General features: G+C 34.4%; 1 protein-coding gene across 13 annotated transcripts in view; it reads left to right on the top strand.

The window, feature by feature from the left end:
* Positions 1-21,065, top strand: part of KDM4C (lysine demethylase 4C) — a 401,867-nt gene that overhangs the window by 112,516 nt on the left and 268,286 nt on the right. For 11 of the 13 annotated variants that reach the window (XR_014020688.1, XR_014020689.1, XM_081282627.1 and 8 more), the window contains 3 exons: positions 1,947-1,996; positions 12,643-12,746; positions 17,627-17,764. Coding sequence is in view for 10 of the 13 variants with exons in the window: in XM_081282627.1 (XP_081138753.1) it covers positions 1,947-1,996; positions 12,643-12,746; positions 17,627-17,764 (292 nt within the window). In the remaining 3 variants the exon portion in view is untranslated. Of the gene's footprint in view, positions 1-1,946; positions 1,999-12,642; positions 12,747-17,626; positions 17,765-21,065 lie in introns of those variants that run through there. The other 2 variants (XR_014020690.1, XM_081282631.1) reach the window with 2 other exon arrangements.

Below are 21,065 nucleotides of genomic sequence, written 5' to 3'. Positions count from 1 at the left end.
GCTTCACTCCTGAGCTACATTCATAGTCCTTTTTATTTTTTGAAATAGGGTCTCATTAAGTTGCTTGGGTCTCACTAAGTTGCCCAGAGTGGCCTCTGACTTGGGATCCTATTGCCTCAGCCTTTTAAGCTGCTGAAATTATAGGCATCCACCACTGAGCCTGGCATCCATATTAATTTATGATCTTAACACAAACTGGATCTTTTATAGAATTTGGAAGTAGACTAAGATACTGTCCTAAATCTTAAGAAGAAAAGTAGAACCAATTGAAATCATTTAGCCTATAGTAACTGGGAAATAGTACACTGGTAGAAAAGGGTTTATATGACTAGATTGAGAAGGACTGCCTGAGTGTATAGGTAAAAGAAGAGTGAATACGTATGATTCAGATCCTAGAAGGAGTAAACCAAAGATCAGAGTTAGGATAGAACCATCTTGCCTTACTGTTTCCCTTGTCCTTTGTCAGATGAATATATTTATTTTTTCTCTGAACAGTGGTTAAATTTCAGATTGAGAAACCTTAACTTTGCAGATTTTTTAGAAAAATGAGTCTGGATATATAACATCTCCATTTACATCCAACTCTCTATGGACATACCTGCTGTATATCAGTGGGATGCGCGTGTGCATGTGTATGTGTGTGATGGAAATTATCATCTTGACTGTGAGCTCACATGTATATATGCATACATTCTATTTTTCCTTTTCTGGGTATGTTCAAAATGTAAACCAGGGATTAAAAACTGGGAAAAAGAAGACTTAAGTATACATTGGGTTATTGTAATTTAGCTATGCTAAAATTTTATCTCTTCAGTTCAGTTGTAATAATTTCATTAGCGGTGCCTTAAGGAACAGGATATATGGTTGAGTTTTCTCTTACTGAATTGCCTAGTTATATTGGATCCAATTAAGTTTTGCATATGTTATCAGTGGCATTAATGCAACCAAGTGTGATGTTAAATACATTTAGATAAGTTACTTCAGTTAAAATATAACTTGTACTTTATGGATATTAAGATAGTAAACATGAGAAAGGTAGGACTTAAAAATATATCTTTTATTTAAAACATTAAATGATCATTTAAACTTATTCTCAATATCTATAAATTTCCTCATTAAATTTGCTTTTTAAAATTTAGATTTTTTTATAGGATATTATGAGATTACTATTTTAAAAACTTGTTAGTAACTCCATAGTAAATAATTTCAAGGATCTTACTTTTGAAAACATCAGGAATTAGAAATGAGTATTTCTTCAGGGCTGAAAAATTATTGCTATGATCAAGATTTTTAAAAAGTCACAAATTCATACATATAAGTTACATTATTAAGGCTGCTAACTTTTTTTAAATTTGAAAATTACAATGTTCTTTGGGGGGGAATATAAATGTCGGTATAATAATTTTTTTTGTCTTGTTGTCAATAGAAATATCTTAAAAGTTAAAAAGATAGTACCCATAATCTCTTGAAAATTAAAGTCAAAACTAAATAACCTCACAGCAAAATACCTACCTAAAAATAGGTTAGGGATAGGGAGTTGGAGTGCTGTGAGACAGGGCACGGAATTTGGCAAGGAATTCCCCTTGACTTAAGTATTTCACTGGACCTGGGTCTTTTCCCCTTAATCTTTAAAATGTATTTGAGATGCTGGGATACAACATTTAAATAGGTAATTTATGAGTTTATTTTTCTTGCATTCAGAGTCTAAGGGATATAGCTTGTGATTGATTTTCTAATCTCTGTTTGGTTCATTAAAATGGAATTTTAATGAATTTAATTTTTAAAAAATTATTATACCAACATTTATATTTTCTCCCAAAGAACATTGTAATTTTCAGATTTTAAAATGACCTTTTTTTTATTACATTATTTAGGAATAGTTATCCTTAGGATACTAGTTGAAATATTATAAATTTAAAATTTCTGTTTATGTTTTAATATTTTAGGTATGCTATACCCCCAGAGCATGGAAAACGACTTGAGAGACTAGCTCAAGGTAAAATTTGCTTTCCATTTGTTACCTTAATAAGTTCTTGTTTTAGGGTATTTTTATAGTGTAGAATGATATTCTGTTGATTTTATTTGTTCTAAGTTAATTGCTTTTAAATATTTCCCTAATTGAATAACTATAATGTTTTACATTGATTTGTGAATATTTTTCATGTTTTATAATCTTCCTGGTTATTTGAGCTGGCTATTTATTATTTCAATAAGAATTGCACTTAATCTGTTTTGGCTGTTTCCAAATTGTTTTCTCTTTTATATAATGTATTTAACATCATAATATTTTTCCTTCTAAGTATTTTCTTTCAAAGAGTACATTGCTATGTCTCATGTACATGTGTTTGATAATTTTTTATGTTACCATGTCATTTCCCCAAAGCGTTCCATAACCTCTGACTCTCTATTCTTATGTGGTTCATTAGTCTGGGGACTGTCCTTTTGGATGAAAGCGAATGTCCTGAGGATACATCTAAGAATGTGTCTTCTTGGACTGGCATAATTAACTTTCTGCAACTTGAATTTTTAAATTTTTTTATGACTTTCTTCCTTGTCATAAAGGCCAGAATGAGGAATTCTTGTGGTAGCTCCCTTGCTGGTTTCACCTTGTGCCTGCTCATGCATGGGGAGAAGGCCAGCCAAAGCAGCCACCACCCTGTTTCTTCCTGTTTATTAAAGATGCATCAGGTAGCCTTGTCCTCATTTGATTGCATGTGCAGAGAAGAAACAGACTCATGCCCCACCACCTATATCTGAAGATATATATGTTCCCTCTCCACAGAAGAGGTAGTCCGGTTGTGACTTACTTGCAGCAGAAAGTTGAATTCCATTTGATCAAGATATTCTGTATGTATCCAGGATTGAATCCTGAGTAGTGTCCTTTTAGTTAGACACTGGTCTAAGATTCATTGATATGTTAGGTTTGCCTTCTGTGAGGAAAGGAATTTTGTTCCCACATTAGATATGCTCTCATTTAATAATGAAATGGGGTCACTGAGATTCCTCATTCTTTGACTTGACAGTTCTGAACAAAAATTCTTAATGATATCGAAAAGTTACTTTCCCCAAAATTAGAGGAGAGTATTAGAAGGAACCAGTTACAATATCACATTTGTAAGAGACATTATTATAATTTTGGCAGGTTAATAACTATAAAGCCCTAGTGTTTTTTTTTAAACATAATACATTATAGTAATAATAGCAATGTAATTGTAATCTTAAACTTTGTTAGGGACTATTTTCATGAATATTAAGGTGGATGAGTCCTGGTCCTGGATAATAGATTAGAGCAGAGCTTAGAAGGTGATTACCATAATCCTTAAATACATAGGCAGTGAACTTCATGGTAAAATTATGTGCTGAATTATCCTCTTCTCTTATAATAATTATTCCACCATTTTCTATTAACCTCCCTACTAGAGAACTTTTAAACTGAAGCCAATGTAAACTTTGCAGTGTTGAGCCATACACCATAATTTGTGATATAAATTGCTTTTTCATGCTTTGCAGTAAACTGTCTGAAATGACATTTCAGGAAAATGGGTGCCAATTGTTTAATCAGTAAGAGGTTAATAAACTTGAAAAATGAGTGAGAACTTTAAAACTGTTTTGTAGCATTATTTTGAGAAATGAAGCAGGGAAAGATTGTGGAGGATTTGTATCCACTGACCAGATGCCAGCCAAATTAATTGAATTCAGCTAAATAATTAAAATGATAAAATAATGCAGTAAATGTGATAGAGCATTATGGAATGTCTAGGTCAAGGCAACACTTGATACATAAAATGAAAAGCAGGCTTAGATATTTCCCATTATCTTGTCTGCACATCATAATTATCACACTTGCCTTTTATGCATGAATGCTTTCATCTTTGGTTTCTATTGAAATCTTGATTGAGTGTGGCACCTACAAATATTTTATCTGAAAGATATTAGGCCTGCATCTAATAAAGCCAGGAGTTTGATTTTGCCCTTCAGCTGCTTTCTCATTTATACAGGTATTTTTTCAATATTATGTAGACATTAATGTAATAAAAAAAAAACTCAAGTGAATTGTTGCAATTTTTATACTTGTTACATTTGCCTATAATGCCATTGTATTCTTTCTAATTTTTGGTTTGATACAATTGAATTTCAAATACAGAAGAGAATAGAGGTATATTGTTAAATCATGAATGACAGTTTGGAAGATTTTTAGTTTTTAAAATGTCTGAATCTCATCTGTTTTAGAAATAGGACAATATCTTTGGTGTTACATCAAGTTGAGCAAAATATAGATAAAATTGGGAATATCTAAAAATTTCTGTGAAAGACTATATTCCACTTGTCTTTTATTGTGAATCGTTATTAAAAAAATGGAAACAATTTACTTTTGTGAAAACATTGGTTACTGGAGGAAAATATGTAAGTTAGGACATTGTGCAGCTGATTTTGGAAGTATGAATGATTAGCAGAAATCTGTTTCAGATAACAGTATAATAGAAGGTCATTAGTACTTTTTAAGATCCTTATATTTACTTGAAACCCATTATTTTAGTTTCATCTCTTATTTATATTTAAAAATTTGTTAGCTTTGGATTTTATCACCAAAATAATTAATTGATTAAATTAATTAATTAAATTTTATTTATGGGACTGGATTCTTACTGTGCTAAGCAGGGTGGCTTTGAACTCATGGACTCCAGCAGACCTGCTTCAGTCTCCCCGGTACCTGGGACTGTAGGTTCATACCTATTTATTTTAAAAGTCTGTGTTCAGTAAAAGGGAACAGAAGAGTAAATGTTGAAGGATTAATTTAGTCCATTCTTGTGTATGTATTTGTGATTGTGTGTGGTATTTTTCTTTTAAATGGTGAGTAACATGAGTGTAATCCTGTGGAGTAGAGAGTATCAGCCTAATTTGCAGAGATCCCTGTGCCAGGGAATAGACAAAAATCTGTGGGTCAGATATAGTCAGTCACTCTGTGGATTCCCTGAAGTAATATTGAAAATTAGACATATTTGCAAATTTCTGGGAAACCATTATCAGATACCCCGAGAGGGTTTGGTATGAAGAGATTATGAGTAACTGCTATTAAGAGAATAGAAGGGTAGCAATAAATAACAAGTCATTTAATTTTGTGAACAGAGTCTAAATTGATTTGTTTTCATACCTTGCTCTTGGAATTAAGAAAATGTACTTTTATTAGTTCTCAAAATGCTAAATATTATTACCTTAAGCATTCATTTAGCCGATTAGCAGAAATCTGTTTCAGATAACAGTATAGTAGAGGGTATTGGTACTTTTAGCTGATGGGTTGAAAATACTACATTAAAATGCCTGGTTTTGAAAGGCTTATAAATAAAATAACCCTGATTATAAATAATCAATTTTAAAGGGTCCTGTAAGCCATAAAAAACGAAGATGACCATTGGTACATCCTCAGCTTTTATGCCTGATTCATGCCTCTTAAGCATGGAGGTCAATGAATGTTGTATCGGGGTTGATTATTTGCATCTAATAATCAGTGTGGTAACATTAAGCGAGTGAAACAATTCTTTTTTTTTTTTTTTTTAAAGAGAGAGTGAGAGAGGGGAGAGGGAGAGAGAGAGAGAGAATTTTTAATATTTATTTTTAGTTCTCGGCGGACACAACATCTTTGTTGGTATGTGGTGCTGAGGATCGAACCCGGGCCGCACGCATGCGAGGCAAGCGCGCTACCGCTTGAGCCACATCCCCATCCCTGAAACAGTTCTTAAAGTTAATTTTTTCATAATTTGACATCAGCGATATCACTGTATTTATTTACATAAATATAGTGTATTTGGATATAAAATATCCAGTATATTTTAGTAGTTCCAAGAAGTAGCAGCACAGAATTGGGTGGAAGAATTGAGGAAGGGAATGCTAGGTATCAGGGAGAAATTATGGAGGGAAATGAAGATCTGTGGGATTTGAGGGGTAGGTTTGGAGCAGAGGTTGAGCCAGGACAATTCTTGGTTAACTTGACTCTGAACTGTTTATCTATGTGCTTGGCCTGTAGACTCTGGGTTGTATATGTGTATGTTGTTCATGTGACAGACATGTCAAAAGGGAAAGAAGAATAAAACAAAACAAAGTGCTATCAGGAATGCAGTCAAAAACCATATGAGTAGTAATCAATGTATTAAATTTGATGGAAAATTTAACTCAGAGTTTTTGCCTATCAGCTTGAAATAGATATAACTGTTCCATTATGTAAGGCACCATGTTCAGGAGATTAAAAACAAGGCAGTTTCTTAAACATGCTCCATCCTTTTTAATCCCAAGATCAGTGTGAACTTTTCCTTTTGCTGCTCCTAGAAAAAACTACCAGTAGAGATGTCGATGAATCATGGAACACTTGGAGCAGAGTGAAGCCTGGGTAATCTTGATACATAATATTCTATGTAGTCTTGGATAATCAACTACTCCTCTTACTGTAGGAAGCAGAGAGGCTAACTGTAGCACAAAACTCTAATATCAGCCTCTCAATTAGGTATGTGGGTAAAAGTTACCAGGTTTATTTCCACATAATTTAGTGGTTCATAAATCAGCTTGCCAGGAAATTTCATGTGTACATCAAATACATCTATTGTTGAAAATGTTTCTCATAGAAGTGGTATTTCTATATCCTCTTTTTTACCTTAGCATTCGTTGTATGATATATTTTTTTCCACTTTTAATTAATTGACACAATATTTTTACATACTTATGGGTTATTGTGTGATAATTTGATATATGTATCTATGTGTAATGTGAATGAATGTGATTACTATTTTCATCTTCAAAATTTATCATTTCTATGTGTTGGAAAATTTGAATGCTTATAGTTTTTTTGAAGACTATAGTTTTAGAGACTATAGTTTTCTGTTGTGCTATAAAAGCAGAATTCTGACTATCTAACTGTATTTTGGTACTGTTATCCTCTCCCTTTCCCCTCTCATCCCTTCCTTTCCTAGTGTCGATTGACCACTATTCTTCTCTATTCTCCTGTGAGATCAATGTTTTTAGCTTCCACAAGTGAGTGAGAACACTCAGTATTTGTCTTTCTGTGCCTGGCTTATTTCACTTACCATGATGTCTTCCAGTTCCATCCATGTAAATGACAGAATTTCATTCTTTTTAATGACCAAAATGATATTTATTGTGTGTATATACTGTATATTCAATTACTGATGAATTTATGTATTATTTATTCATCCATTGATGGATATCTTAGTTGATTCCATGTATCAGTTATTGTTTACTGTACTAACATAAACTTGGGAGTGCAAGTATTTCCTTGATATAATGGATTAATTTTCTTTGAATATTTGCCTAATAGTGGGATTGCTGTATCTTATGGTAGTACCGTTTCTAATATTTTGAGGAACCTTTATACTTTTTTCTCATTATCTCTGTACTAAGTTATATTCCCACCAACACTGTTTAAGGATTTCCCTTTCTCATCCTTGCCCCAGCATTTGTTATTTTTTTTGTCTTTTTGGTAGTTGCCATTCTAATTGGAATAATATCTCATTGTGGCTCTGATTTGCATTTCCCTGATGATTAGTCCAATTGGCCATTTTCATTCCTACTTTTGAGAAATGTTTATTCAGGTCATTTGCCCATTTTTGTAGTCTTTCTCTCCCACCCCACCTTGTTATCTGAGTTATGTTCTGGATACTAATCCTCTGCTAAGTAAATAATCTAATCAATCTCATATTTGGGTACCTTCTTGTACTTTCCTTCCAATTATTTGATCCACTTGCTCTACTCTATTGCTCTTCTTTCTAACATTATCATCATCATCATCATCATCATCATTTTAATTAGTGCATTATAATATTATATAAAAGTAGGATTCATTTTTGTGGTGTATTTATACACTGTTCTCCAGGAATGAAATTATCTTAATCAAAGTCTTTTGCTGGTGTGGAAATAGGTCAACCTATTTGATGTTTTCTTCCTTCATTTCTCTTTTCTATACCTCTCTCTCTCTTTCTCAGTAGTTTGTAACTATTGGTCAGTCTTTATAGATTAGTGTTTGTGTACTCAAACTAAAGGTCACTCGACTCATTTTTAAATCTTTTCCCAAGGCTGAAACTTTTGGTAGTTCAAAGCAACAGCATGTATTTGTAATTTGAGTTTTATGTGATTAGGATTTATAAATAATTTCTTAGTTTGTAATAGCTAATATATTATAAAATATTAAATTAGTTGACAATGTGGAAAACTTTTCATTTGAAGGAAAAAACACATCTGTTATATCCATCCATTTCTAAAACAATTTCCCAAGTATTAATTAATTTTTTGGGTCAGATGTATCAAAGTAAAATTTATTTATAGTAAAATCCACTTCTTTTTTATTTTTATTTTTTAGTTATAAATGGACACAATATCTTTATTTTGTTTATTTATTTTTATGTGGTGCTGAGGATCGAACCCTGGGTCTCTCACGTGTGAGGCGAGCACTTTACCACCGAGCCAAACCCCAGCCCCCAAATCCACTTCTTTAAGAATATAGTTCAACGAGTTCAGAGAAATGTGTTCAGTGGAGTAGCCATCACCATTAACAAAATACAGAACATGTTCCAATACTCTCAACGTTTTCTCATGTTGCTTCATCCTTACCCCCAGTTGCTGGCAACCACTAATCTATTTTCTGTCCCTGTGCTTCCATCTTTTCTATCATATTTGTGGGCCTATCTAGTTCCCATATATTTTCAACACCACACAAGGAAAACTCTGTACAAATTAATCATGTCATTCCCTATTCCCTAACAGTACTGCCTGCATTTGGCAATTAGATATTAGTGTACTTCTGTTTCTACGTATTCTGGATATTTCATGACTTTTTACGTCTGGCTTCTTTCACTTATATTTTCCATGTTGTAACATGTAGCAGCACTTCATTATTTTTATGACTGAGTGGTATTCCATTGTAGGAGTTTGTACTGCATTTTATTTATTTATTTTTATATTTATATTTTTTTAGTTGTAAATGGACACAACACCTTCATCATTGATTGATTGATTGATTGATTGATTGATTCATTTATTTTTTAAACCTGGTGCTGAGGATTGAGCCCACACCCTCACCACACATGTGAAGCAAACGCTCCATCACTGAGCCACAACCCCAGCTCCTTATTTATTTATTAATGGATTGTTTTATATAAATTTATATAAATAATATATATTTATGCATGATAATTAAGGTTGTTTTCATCCATTGAATAAGGTTTTGTACCCACAAGAATGCAGCAAGGAATGGAATAATAGGGGTTATTGAAGCAGTGTGAGATTCTGTTAAGTCACAGCCATGAGTGTTAAAGTTGTAATTGGAGTCTGTGTCTGCAACATGCACTTCAAGTTCTTAACAACTGGTCAAGGCAAATCTGGCTTCAAGTAATGAAAGACACTTTTCTCCGTTACCTACTAATATTAAAACATGTGTTGAGAGGATAGGAAGAAAAGGAGTTGGTGCTTAGGCAAGGATTTTTCTTAAGCACCTTTAAGAGGGGATTGGCTAAGATTTTTTATACAAAGTCCCACAGCAATTTGCACCTCAAAGTGGGTTGCCTCTCAAATACTTCCTCCCAAACATCACACAGTAAAAGAGACTGAATCCCTATCACTCATGCAGATGTTATATTATGCTCCTCTAGTATGTCTGTTTTTATGTAAGAACAAAGCAAGTGATTCATCAGGACAAAGTATATGCCATAGAAAGATGTGAAAGCCTTATTTTGGATGATTTGTACCTTACATATTATCTGGTCAGCCTGGGGGGTATGAGGTATCTCAATTATACTTAGTACTACATATGTCAGGGGATACCAAAGAACTTTGATTGGAACTTCTTGTTCCTGAGGATCATGAAGGAATGGATTATCCCATTGGTGTATGTAACCTGGTAAAATGGCACATATTGTGGAACTTTACAATACTACACTAAATTATGATGTCTTTGTGGATTAAAGCGAATTATGATGGCTTTCAGAGAAGATTTCCTCTAAATAAGTTAAATTAACAAAAAACAAACCCAGGAAAGGAAATATGCAAAATGGATTCAGAAAGACACATTTAAAAGAACTTATTGTAAAAAAATTTTGACTGGTACTAAGATGTCTTTGCAGTTGTGACATAAAAAATTCTGGTAGTCTTTTTTTTTTCTTTTTTCTTTTAGAGAGAGAGAGAATTTTTAATATTTATTTTTTAGTTTTCAGCGGACACAACATCTTTGTTTGTATGTGGTGCTGAGGATTGAACCCGGGCCGCACGCATGCCAGGCGAGCATGCTACCGCTTGAGCCACATCCCCAGCCCCTAAAAATATTATCATTTTTGTGTCACATTATTCTAGTTATAATAGTGTACTTCTATATTGCATAAAATGCTTTTTTATAGAGTATGAAGTATAAGTACTTATATAAGTATAAGCCATGTGGCCTTGCAGGTATTTTGAGGTGAAACTCATTTTAAGGCATATTCTTTATATGTAATTTGTGCTTGTTATGAGATGTTGCCCAAGATGACATAAAATGTAATTCTAATAATATGTTGTAAATATAATTGCTGAACCAATCTGTAGTTCTTAATATACTACAAATTATTTTCCTTCAGTGGTTTTCCAATTTAAATTAACTTATGACCAGTCACCACACCGAACAGGTCCTGATTACAAATCCAGAGCAGAAGCAAATTAAATACACTTTTCTTTCTTCATCGATTTTAATTTAAAACTTAATTCATATAGTGCTGTTCAAAGTTACAGATTTGAAAAATTTGATAGATCTATTTGAAATGTATTAATATACACCCATGGATTGTACATTTGGGGACTGCCACAGGGATGTCTTACTTTCTGTGTGATGTGTGAAAGACTTAGGATGTCTTATTGTGTAGAAAGGCCCATTAGATTCGTGTGGTACTTTCCCTCCATTCACTAATGTTTCATTTCTTATTTATGAATAATGAATATTAACTGTAAGCAGAGGAATGCATCAGATGACCACAGGGTGCAAAACTATGCTTTTAGTCCTATGGAAATTGTAGACATTTTGATATTTTTGTAGCCACACTTTTTTTGTGTATTTCCCCCTCTTAAAAAGAAAAACAAAAACAAAAACAAAAAAACCAAAAACCAAAACTAGGTGCAGATGCTTAAACAGAATGTAATGTTTTTTTGTAGGTGGTTTCTTATACCTCAGTTTCTTTTTCCTGGCTGTTTGATTCTTTAATTAATTAATTTTTGACATGTTTTGGCCTTATATACCCATGTGTGGCATCAATAAAGGCTATATACTTAAAAATATTCCTGGCAAGTTGAGCATAGGCGCATAGCTGTAATCCCCAAGAAGATCACATGTTTGAGACCAATCTCAGTTACTTAGTGAGATCCTTAGCAATTTGGTAAGACACTGTCTCAAAAGAAAAAATTAAAAAGGAGTAGGGAGGTAACCCACTGGCAAAATATCCCTGACTTCAGTCTTGATACTGGGGTTAGGTGGGGAACAGATTCCTGGCAAATGCTTCTATTCTACAAGAGCTGGTTCGTGATAAATTACAGTTCCGATGATCCTTTCATCAGTTGGTGACATTCTTGAGTTAGTTGGGTATAGTAAGCCATGCAGTTAGATAAGGCAGGTTTCCAGCAGTTCTATCCCGCTCCCCATTTTGGCTTTGGAGGAGGTACAGAGCATTTAAAATCCTCTCTTTTGAAATACTCAGTTGTTGTCAACCAAATTATCCAATTGTACTATAGATTATTAGAAGTTAGTAGGGAGTTAGTTTAAAAATAATTAGTGAAAAACAAAGGCAGCCCTAAAACTGTTCAGTAGTACTGTATGTCAGACATTGGGGTCAGTGCTTCTGGAATGATAACTTAAGAATTTTAGATGAGGGTCTGGGTTGTGACTCAGAGGTAGAGCACTTGCCTAGCATGCATGAGGTTTTCTGGGTTTGTTCCTCAGCACCACATGAACTAAAATAAAGACATTGTGTCCACCTGTAACTAAAAAATAAATATTAAAAAAGAATTTCAGATGAGAGTTTCCTCCATTAAAATGCATACTTGCCTGTCATGGTGGCATCCACCTGTAATCCAGAGACTGAGGAAGCTGAGTCAGGAGCATTGCAAGTTCAAAGCCAGTCTTAGCAATTTTGTGATGTCCCAAGCAAGTAATTGAGACTCTGTCTTAAAATAAAAAAACAATATGCCTGGGGGTGTGGCTCAGCAGTTAAGCACCACTGAGTTCAATCTCTAGTCCCCCCTCCTGCCCCCCAAACCCCGCCAAAAAAAAGCATAATTACTGTCATAGCTGCTTTAATGTTTTGTCAATTTAGCACATAATGGGCAGGTTGAATTTAAACATGTTTCAAATTGAAATTGATTCCTGAAATTTAGTAATTTTATATTTTACAAAAGCAATTCTTGGTGAATCTTTTTGTAAAGATGATTACCTTTGGTGACATAAATATGTATTCCTTAAATTTTAAGAATTCTCGCTGATTTCTAGAGTAAGAGGGTTTTGGTGTTAAGAGTTTCCCTATACTTGATAATAAATTGTCATTCTCTAAGAACACTAGAATTTATATAAAATTTTGAAATTTCATCTTAATTGACCCAATGCTGCTTATATTTACTGTTTTTATTTAGGTTTTTTCCCAAGCAGTTCCCAAGGATGTGATGCATTTCTTCGCCACAAGATGACACTGATATCTCCATCAGTTTTGAAGAAATACGGTATTCCCTTTGACAAGGTATATTACTATTACTCTTTCATACATTTTTCATACATTCTTGTTTACATGACTTACATTTATGATGAGTTTAACATGTTAATGTTTCTTTAAGAAGTTGTTTAAAAAAGATGATAGGATGTGGGTAAATTCAATGCATGTTTTATAATATATCAATATATCATTAGTTTTTCTAAATCTTAATTTAAAATTAATTTTGTTTCATCATATATTTACTAGAGATTTCATTTTGTTATATTTCATCCTAATAACAATGTAAATAAAATATAACACATTCTACAAGTTGAGTTTATGCTTCTATATTAAAAGTCTTTTATATGAGTAATATAACTTTTGTGATCTATTTTTAAAAAATCGGAAGAAATTATTTTTAGTGGTTGGTTAGAATCAGTTGCTCCTAAACGCATTTGGAAATAATACATTTGAGACTTCATTATGGATAAAATTATTAACATAATAATCAGACATTGCTTCTATAGAATATTTCTGAAAATCAAGTTTTGTAAAGCTCATTAATACTGTACCCCGTCTTTTTTGCATTCATAGTGGTTACTGGGTCAAATTTATCACGGAGCTTGAGCATTTTTACATGAAGTAGCTGAAATGATACAAGGCTTGATCATATAAATAAAAGTGCTCCTCAGTGTCTGGAGGATTAAGTGCTTAGCTACTTATAGAAACATTAAAAAACTGCTCTTCTTTCTTAACTTTTATTTTATTCCCAGAATCCTTGATTTTTTCCACTTTAGAAGCTTTTCACTTGTGACTGAATCATTACATCTTCTTTATCTTAGGTCCTTCAAGTAGCCTTGTTTTGGCAGGAGGACTCTGCTCAAAATGGGATTTTTCCAAGTGAGAGAATCTTTGTTCACCTTGAGGCAGCTCTCTCACCCTCACAGAGCATCTGTCCAGTAGTCATGTAGGGAACTCACTCTCTGTGTGATGAGTGTGTTTTAATCACACAGTTATATACTTGAAAAAGTTCAGCCTTAAAGCTGTGCATAGTGGTGGAGGGCATGGTGTGGAGAGGAGGTGATGATGGGCTGCTGTGCTGTCAGTTGCAGAGGGCAGAGGCTCTGCCTACAGAGGGACTGCTGTGGTGGGACTTTGTCTTACCTGTGATACCAGGCTTTTGTGAGTCTTGGACACATCATTACCAAATATTTCTTCAAGTGGTTGGCATGAGCTTCATTGATACTTCTACTGAAGCTGGGATATTAGAAGGCAACTTAGACAAAGCCCAACTTTGCCTGCCTTAAGGAATGAACTAGTATCCCCTAGGACAGAAAATCCTCTTTGTAGGTTAGGCCTGGTTAAAGTATAGACAATTTTAGGGCTGGTCTTTGGTTTGGTGAAGGAACAGAACTATGGAGTTGGGTCTTTTCTCAGGATGGAGGCCTATGGATCTTATAGTTTCTTCCCAATCTTCGGGAGAGAAGGCGGCAGGTTCTGTCCTGCTTACCTTTCTGGGCTGTAGTTCCCTAGCTGTTCTGTGGTAGATTATATTAGATGTGTCAGGCTCTCATCTGGGCCTTTGTGGATGGGACATTTTGTGGCTTCTGTGCAAGTGGCAGGATGAGTTTTTAATATTGAGATGGTGAAACACCAGTGATTTAGAGGGACAATTGGCAATGACACTTGTTCATATGAAATTTGATCACCATCTCAATGTTGGGCATGTGATGACACAGTGCTTCTTCAGGAGCTGCTTCTTTTGGTAATGGTGATATAACTTTCAACAAAGTAGTAAGTGGCATCACAGACTGGAAGTATACTTCCCAAGTTCATTCCCCCTTCTCTTCCTTCTCCTGCTGCAGCTCCTTCTCTTCTTCTTCCTCCTTTCTCTCTTCCTTCTTCTTTCTCCTCTTACTCCTTCTTCTTTCTTCTTCTTCTTCCTTCAACATCCTTCTTTCTCTTCCTTCTTTCTTTCTCTTCCTCCTCCTTCTTTTACTTCCATTTCCCTCCTCCTTCCTCCTTCCTCCTCCTCCCCACCTTCCCTCCCTCTCCTCTTCTCTGTACTGGGGATTAAAACCAGGGCCTCATGCATGCTAGGCCAGTACTTTACCAGAGAGCCACATTCCCAGCTCTGTAACCCAGTTTTTGTGAGCCTTTGTTTCTTCATCTGCCAAGTGGGATTAATGATAGTAATTACTTAATTCTTTTCATTCTTATAATAGAGTTATATAAGAATGAATCCGGGGCTGGGGTTGTGGCTCAATGGTAGAGCACTCGCCTAGTACGTGCGGGGCCCTGGGTTCGATCCTCAGCACCACATAAAAATAAATAAATAAATCAAATAAAAGTTAAAAAAACCAAACAAACAATGAACCCAATAGAGTTTTTATAAGAATGAAAAGAAATAATATGTATAAAGGGCTTTGCATGTATTGCTGTATTATAACACACTCTTTCTTCAACTCTCCCTTTACTGTTAGGTAATGGTATCTCAGTTGGATTTAATGTTTTCTTTCTTTCAATGTATTTGCATCTCTCTCTCTCTCTCATATATAAATACACATATACATACATACACACACTCACACACACACACGTGTGTGTGTATGTATATGAAAAAATGTGTGTAACAGGTAATTTCTGCTGTTAGATTATGTGCACTGTCTTCTCCAAATTTTTGTTGTTATGAGGATGTGATGATTGCTCTAGTGTTTATTAAAAAAGGACTTGTTCTATTCTGTCCTGGACTTCCTTATCATTTTATCACCACAGAGACAATAAATTAGCCTTGTATTTTGGCTAACTGGGACTCACCTGTTTATAGAAATGACAGAGTCTTAAAATTTAGGAGTCCAATTCAGTGGGAACAGATTTGTCTTTTCAACATGGCAAGAGCAGGATTTTGTCGGTAGATAGAAATTGATGGAGGGTAGGATACATTGGAGCAGTAAAAGGTGTCTTCTTTTTATTTTTTTATTTTTTTAATTTATTTTTTAGTTGTAGATAGACACAATATCTTTATTTTATTTTATGTGGTGCTGAGGATCGAACCCAGGGCCTCACACATGCTAGGTGAGAGCTCTACTGCTGAGCCACAACCCCAGCCAAGGTGGCTTCTTTATTCTAGTGGAGTCCTGTCCTTGTCCTGCCATTCCCTATGCCTTTCCACAGGTAGAAACAGTTGAACAAGGTAAGTTTTATAACATAGACCAATGACAATAGTGACAACAGGAAAGAAGAGGATTGGGTAACTTCTTATAATGCTCTGAGCTGTGAAATTGGAGCCAGAACCAAGATGAGCACTGGAAAGCTGTCTCTGCCTGCCAGGTGATATCTAAGCTGCCACTTAATGCAGTACAATACCTTCTGGTGTTTCATTTGGGTGGGGAAGGGTGGGTTACAAGAAAGAATTGAGAATTGTTGGGAAAGAAACTGCTTCCTCATATACCATTTTAGCATCCCTAAAGTGTTAATGGGATTGTAGTGTGTGTACCTTATTTATTCTGTATTCCTCCTGTATGTTTCAACACAAATCTGCATCTACATGTTCATTTCTCAACATTTAAGTGCTGAAATGCCATGAGAATCATTTATTCTTTTCAGTACTTTTGAGAAGGTATTATTTGGCTTTACTTTAGATTAGTATTAGGAAAATCTTCTGATATTGAGAGTTGAATGATGGAATCTTCTCTGAATTTTATTTTTATTTATATTGCAATGAATTATTACTCCATTTTCTCTTGATTCATAAATAAAATTTAGAACAGCTGGTATCTATTCTAGTTTTGACTCATACATTCTGAATATTATTTATGTTGTTTCTTTGTATTTTTTTCTTGCCCCATTTTGGTATGCAGTGCAATCCCTGCAAATATTTTTTGTCTATTCTAATGGTGGAAAATTTTAAAAAAGTATTTTTTAGTGGTAGATGAACACAATACTTTTATTTTCTTTTTGTGGTGCTGAGGATGGAACCAGGGCCTCCCTCACACATGCTAGGTGAGCGCTCTATTACTGAGCCACAACCCCAGCCCCTGATGGTGAAGTTTTCAAGTAGTTATTTATGAATACATTCTTAACATCACTTACAACCAGGCCACAAGAATATATGGAGTACCTATGCAGGGAAATTTAAAATAGAATCTTTTATTTCAAGGCAGTTACAATCAGGAAGGAGTATTGGAGGAGCTAATAGAGAAACAAAGAATATAGATGGTAATAATATATAAAAATTTATATTTCCTCCTGAAGAAACCCGTTGTTATGGTAGGAGGAGAGATATGTCTGATTCCTGGGTTAGGTGACAGTTCTTGGGGAATGTTTTAATTAATTCTTCAATGTCCAGTGCATTATTAATGTGTTTTTAATTCTTCCTTTCAACATGCCAATTGTGATATCTCTTTTTTAAAAAATATTTTTTTTAGTTGTAGTTGGACACAATATCTTTGTCTATTTTTATGTGGTGCTGAGGATCGAACCCAGTGCCTCACACGTGTGAAGTGGATGCTCTACCACTGAGCCACAGCCTCAGCCTAATTGTGATTATATCTTATGTATAAATCCAGTGATGCAAGTTGCATTAAAGTATCAAAAATGTATGTGTGTGCACACACACGTACTTACATATATATAAAGCTAATGTGAATAAATTAGTTTGAATAACTTAAAACATTTTCAAATACATTTTAAATACAGCTTGAATGATTAAAATAATGTATAAGAAATCACACTTTTTAGAAAATTCTTCTCAAAATTTTCTGTAAAAGCACTATTAAAGGATTAAATAAAGAATCTGACTAAACTTCTTTTATGTTATAACTTTGATATGACAATCTTCTGTTTTTGTATAGGAAATATATTTTAATTCTATGCACAATTTGTAAAGGCTTATTACTGGAGAATATTGCATATTTTCTACCCTGCAGATCACTCAGGAGGCTGGGGAGTTTATGATCACTTTCCCGTATGGCTACCATGCTGGTTTCAATCATGGTTTCAACTGTGCAGAGTCTACAAATTTTGCTACTGTCAGATGGATTGACTATGGAAAAGTTGCTAAATTGGTGAGTTATTCCTCAAAATAAAGCATAAATTAACTGTGTATTCTTGTTATTGTAGTGAGAAACTTAGGATAGTGCATAGCTTTTATTTCTTTTTCATTATTCACCCTGTGTGGTTCTCCCTGCATTCATTTATTTCAGACTAGATACGCTTATTTTACATGGACTGAATTATTACTTGTAGCTATGTTTTTCTGCCTTGAGATTAATATGGAGCAATTTACCATGGCAGGTGATTTTATGCAATGGATGTTTGGTTTCACTTATAAGGCCACCAGCTGGTTTTTTGCAAGATTTTCTAGTGGCTCATGTTAGGTAGACTTGAATCTCTCCTTGCTAGAGCTCACTTCATGGCTTAGAAAACAATGTACAGAAGGAAGTGACTGATAAAGTTGCAATAACAAGAGGCTGAGTGAGGATGGTTAGGAGAAATGAATAAAACTGCCCTATTGCAGAAATGGATTTGTTGAAAGTAATGATATAGAACATAACTTAAAAAATATATTTTTGTGTTATATTTAGGATATAATTTTGTATCTTTTTTCAGCATATTTAATTTAGTTCAGATACTATATATTTTTATTCACAAGTAACAATTTCTATTAAATTTAATTACTATCCCCTGCCCTATTAAATACAGGACATTGTCAAACTGGTAACTGTTACTATTAGGTTTGTATCCTTTCCTGTGGCTTTGAAGGCAAATGTGCAGCTGGTAGAGAGCTGCTTCTAAATGAAACCTTGTTTTACAGTGTATATAAAGTTGACACAGATTCAGTGAAAAATAATAAATAAAGCTTATGTGGCCTTATCTTTACTACTATATCGTACAGCTGAATATTATTAATTCTACATTGGTAAAATAAGTTCACCATTGGGTGAACTTATTCCCTTATATTCAGGGAAGATAACTGTAGTTTCAATTTATATGTGTATTTAGAAAATGGCATAATATATTAAAATATAAATAAAAGTATAGCCCTTTGGCTCCCCAGGAAGCATTTGAATGAATTCTTGGCATAAAAGAAAGCTCCTGCTATTAGTAGACTTTTCTCTCTTCTGAGTAATTTCTATTTATTAGGGATGATTTAGAAAGGAACAGAATTGAATTACTTCTTCCCATTACACATCCTATGTATTATAATAAGACTAATAATAAGACTCAGTGTATGTATCTTGGCCAGCTACTGCAGTGATTGTGTAGAAATGTAATTCTTGCATCTGCATTGAAACAATGTCCTAGTCACGAGGTTATAAAAAGATGTTATTTTCTGGTTTTCATCTTTAATCATTGACATAATAAGTAGGCTATTCAGTCACCAGAAAAATTGCTTGGTGGTTGTTTACTACAGATTTCAGACCTTGGTTATCGTGGGCTGGGGATATAGCTCAGTTGGTAAAGTGCTCACCTTGAACGCACAAGGCTCTTTATTCAATCCTTAGCACCACAAAAAAATATAAAATAGCAACAACAACAAAAGAAATAGGTTGTGGTATTGGCTGAAATAGCATATTACAGCATCAGGGAAGCCAGGGGCATTGGGATTGTATTTCTGTGTGTCTTTGTGGAAGGAGAGGCAGAGTGGAGTGCATCTCAGGGGGAGAGGATGAATAGTGGTCCTCTTCGAAAGTCGAAGGACAGAACCTATCACAACTGTGATGTTAAGAAGAGGTACACTGTGAAGGAAGAGGCAGGAATCTCATGCCCAACATCCTACTATGGTTAGCTTTATAACATAAGAGAAGTTACTTATATTTATTATAAATGTAATAAGCGTACATTTATTATATATAAAATAAAAGTACCTTTGTACCTTAAAGATTTGGTGTGAGGGGGAAAATCTTGGGAATGTCAGTGTCCACTCAAATTAGTGAAGGACTGTTTTTTTTTTTTTTTTTAATTTTCCAGGAATGTAATATTTAAAAGTACAGTGTAGTTTTGGCCAGCTAATTTTAAATGGTTCTAATTGCATGTGTTTGTGATATTTTTTCCTTTGGTGTTGTCTCTACCCCTCCCTTCCTTTTGATGAGATGTTGCTGTTTTGGGAGTATATTACTATTCTGTTGCTGCTGTAGCAATTTACCATTTGTAGTACATGTTTTCTCTCTTAAGGCCACAGTTAAGTTTAGTAGTTTAAAATAATATCCATTTACCTCATTTTTTGTTTTGTAGGTTATAAGCCTCACACCAGTCCAAAAGCAAGGTGTTTAGAGGGCTACATTTTTTGCTGGAGATGTTGGGAAGAATCTCTTTGCTTGCTCATTTGGGCTGTTGGCTGAATTCACTTTCTTACAGTTGTAGAAGTAGGGTCCTATCAGCCAAGACTTTGTTCCTGAAGGCCTTCCTCAAATTCTTGCATTTTTTCCTGTACATTTCAGGGCAAACAGCTTAGGAAACACCCCGTGCCCCCCCCCCCCTTTAAAAATTTAATATATGCAAGGTAACATGTCCACAGATCTCAGGTTTTAGGATGAGGAAGGACATCTTTGGGGAGCTGATCGCCTACCACCTAGAGTACCAATTAATAAATGATATGGAGATATACTAAAAGTCTACTTTGAATAATGTAATCAATGTTAGTTATCTGCATAAAAACAGAAACCTGAACTTGTAACATGTAATTGAGTGTCTCATTAAAAATCCTATGCTCTATTAAATTATACTCTGAATGTGTTATCTTGGTTGTTCTTAGTTAATTTTCTTCCAGATTTTGGTAGATTTTATTATTCGGCACATTTGACTTCTAAGTCGGAATCTTTAGGTAATCTTATGAATTTACTGTATTGTGTGACTGTGTAGTTTTTAATCATGGAAAAAATTGTACATTCATCACAAATGTATGTAACCCCCAACTGATTAAATGTGTTAATTCATTATGAGTTATGCTAAACATATCTTTAATGTGGAGAATGCCCATGTTTGTTAGTTTGTCTTAATTGTTGGCTTTCTACAATTTATTCTATAAAATTTTTTATGGGTACTGGGGATTGAACTCAGGGGTACTCCACCACTGAGCCACACCCCCAGCTCTATTTTGTATTTTATTTAGAGATTGGGTCTCACTGAGTTGCTTAGTGCCTTGCTTTTGCTGAGGCTGGCTTTGAACTTTTCCTGCCTTAGCCTCCTGAGTCCTAGGATTACAGGCACTTGACCAGTGAGCCACACCCCCAGCCCTATTTTGTATTTTATTTAGAGACTGGGTCTCACTGAGTTGCTTAGTGCCTTGCTTTTGATGAGGTTGGCTTTGCACTTCTTCTGCCTCAGCCACCCTCAGCCACTGGGATTACAGGCATGCTCCATGGG

The sequence above is a fragment of the Spermophilus citellus genome (genome assembly GCF_964194105.1).
Source record: "Spermophilus citellus genome assembly, chromosome: 2".
NCBI classification, from domain to species: Eukaryota; Metazoa; Chordata; class Mammalia; order Rodentia; family Sciuridae; genus Spermophilus; species Spermophilus citellus.
The sequence above is the reverse complement of the archived record's forward strand: the minus strand, read 5'-3'. Positions and strand labels throughout refer to the sequence as shown.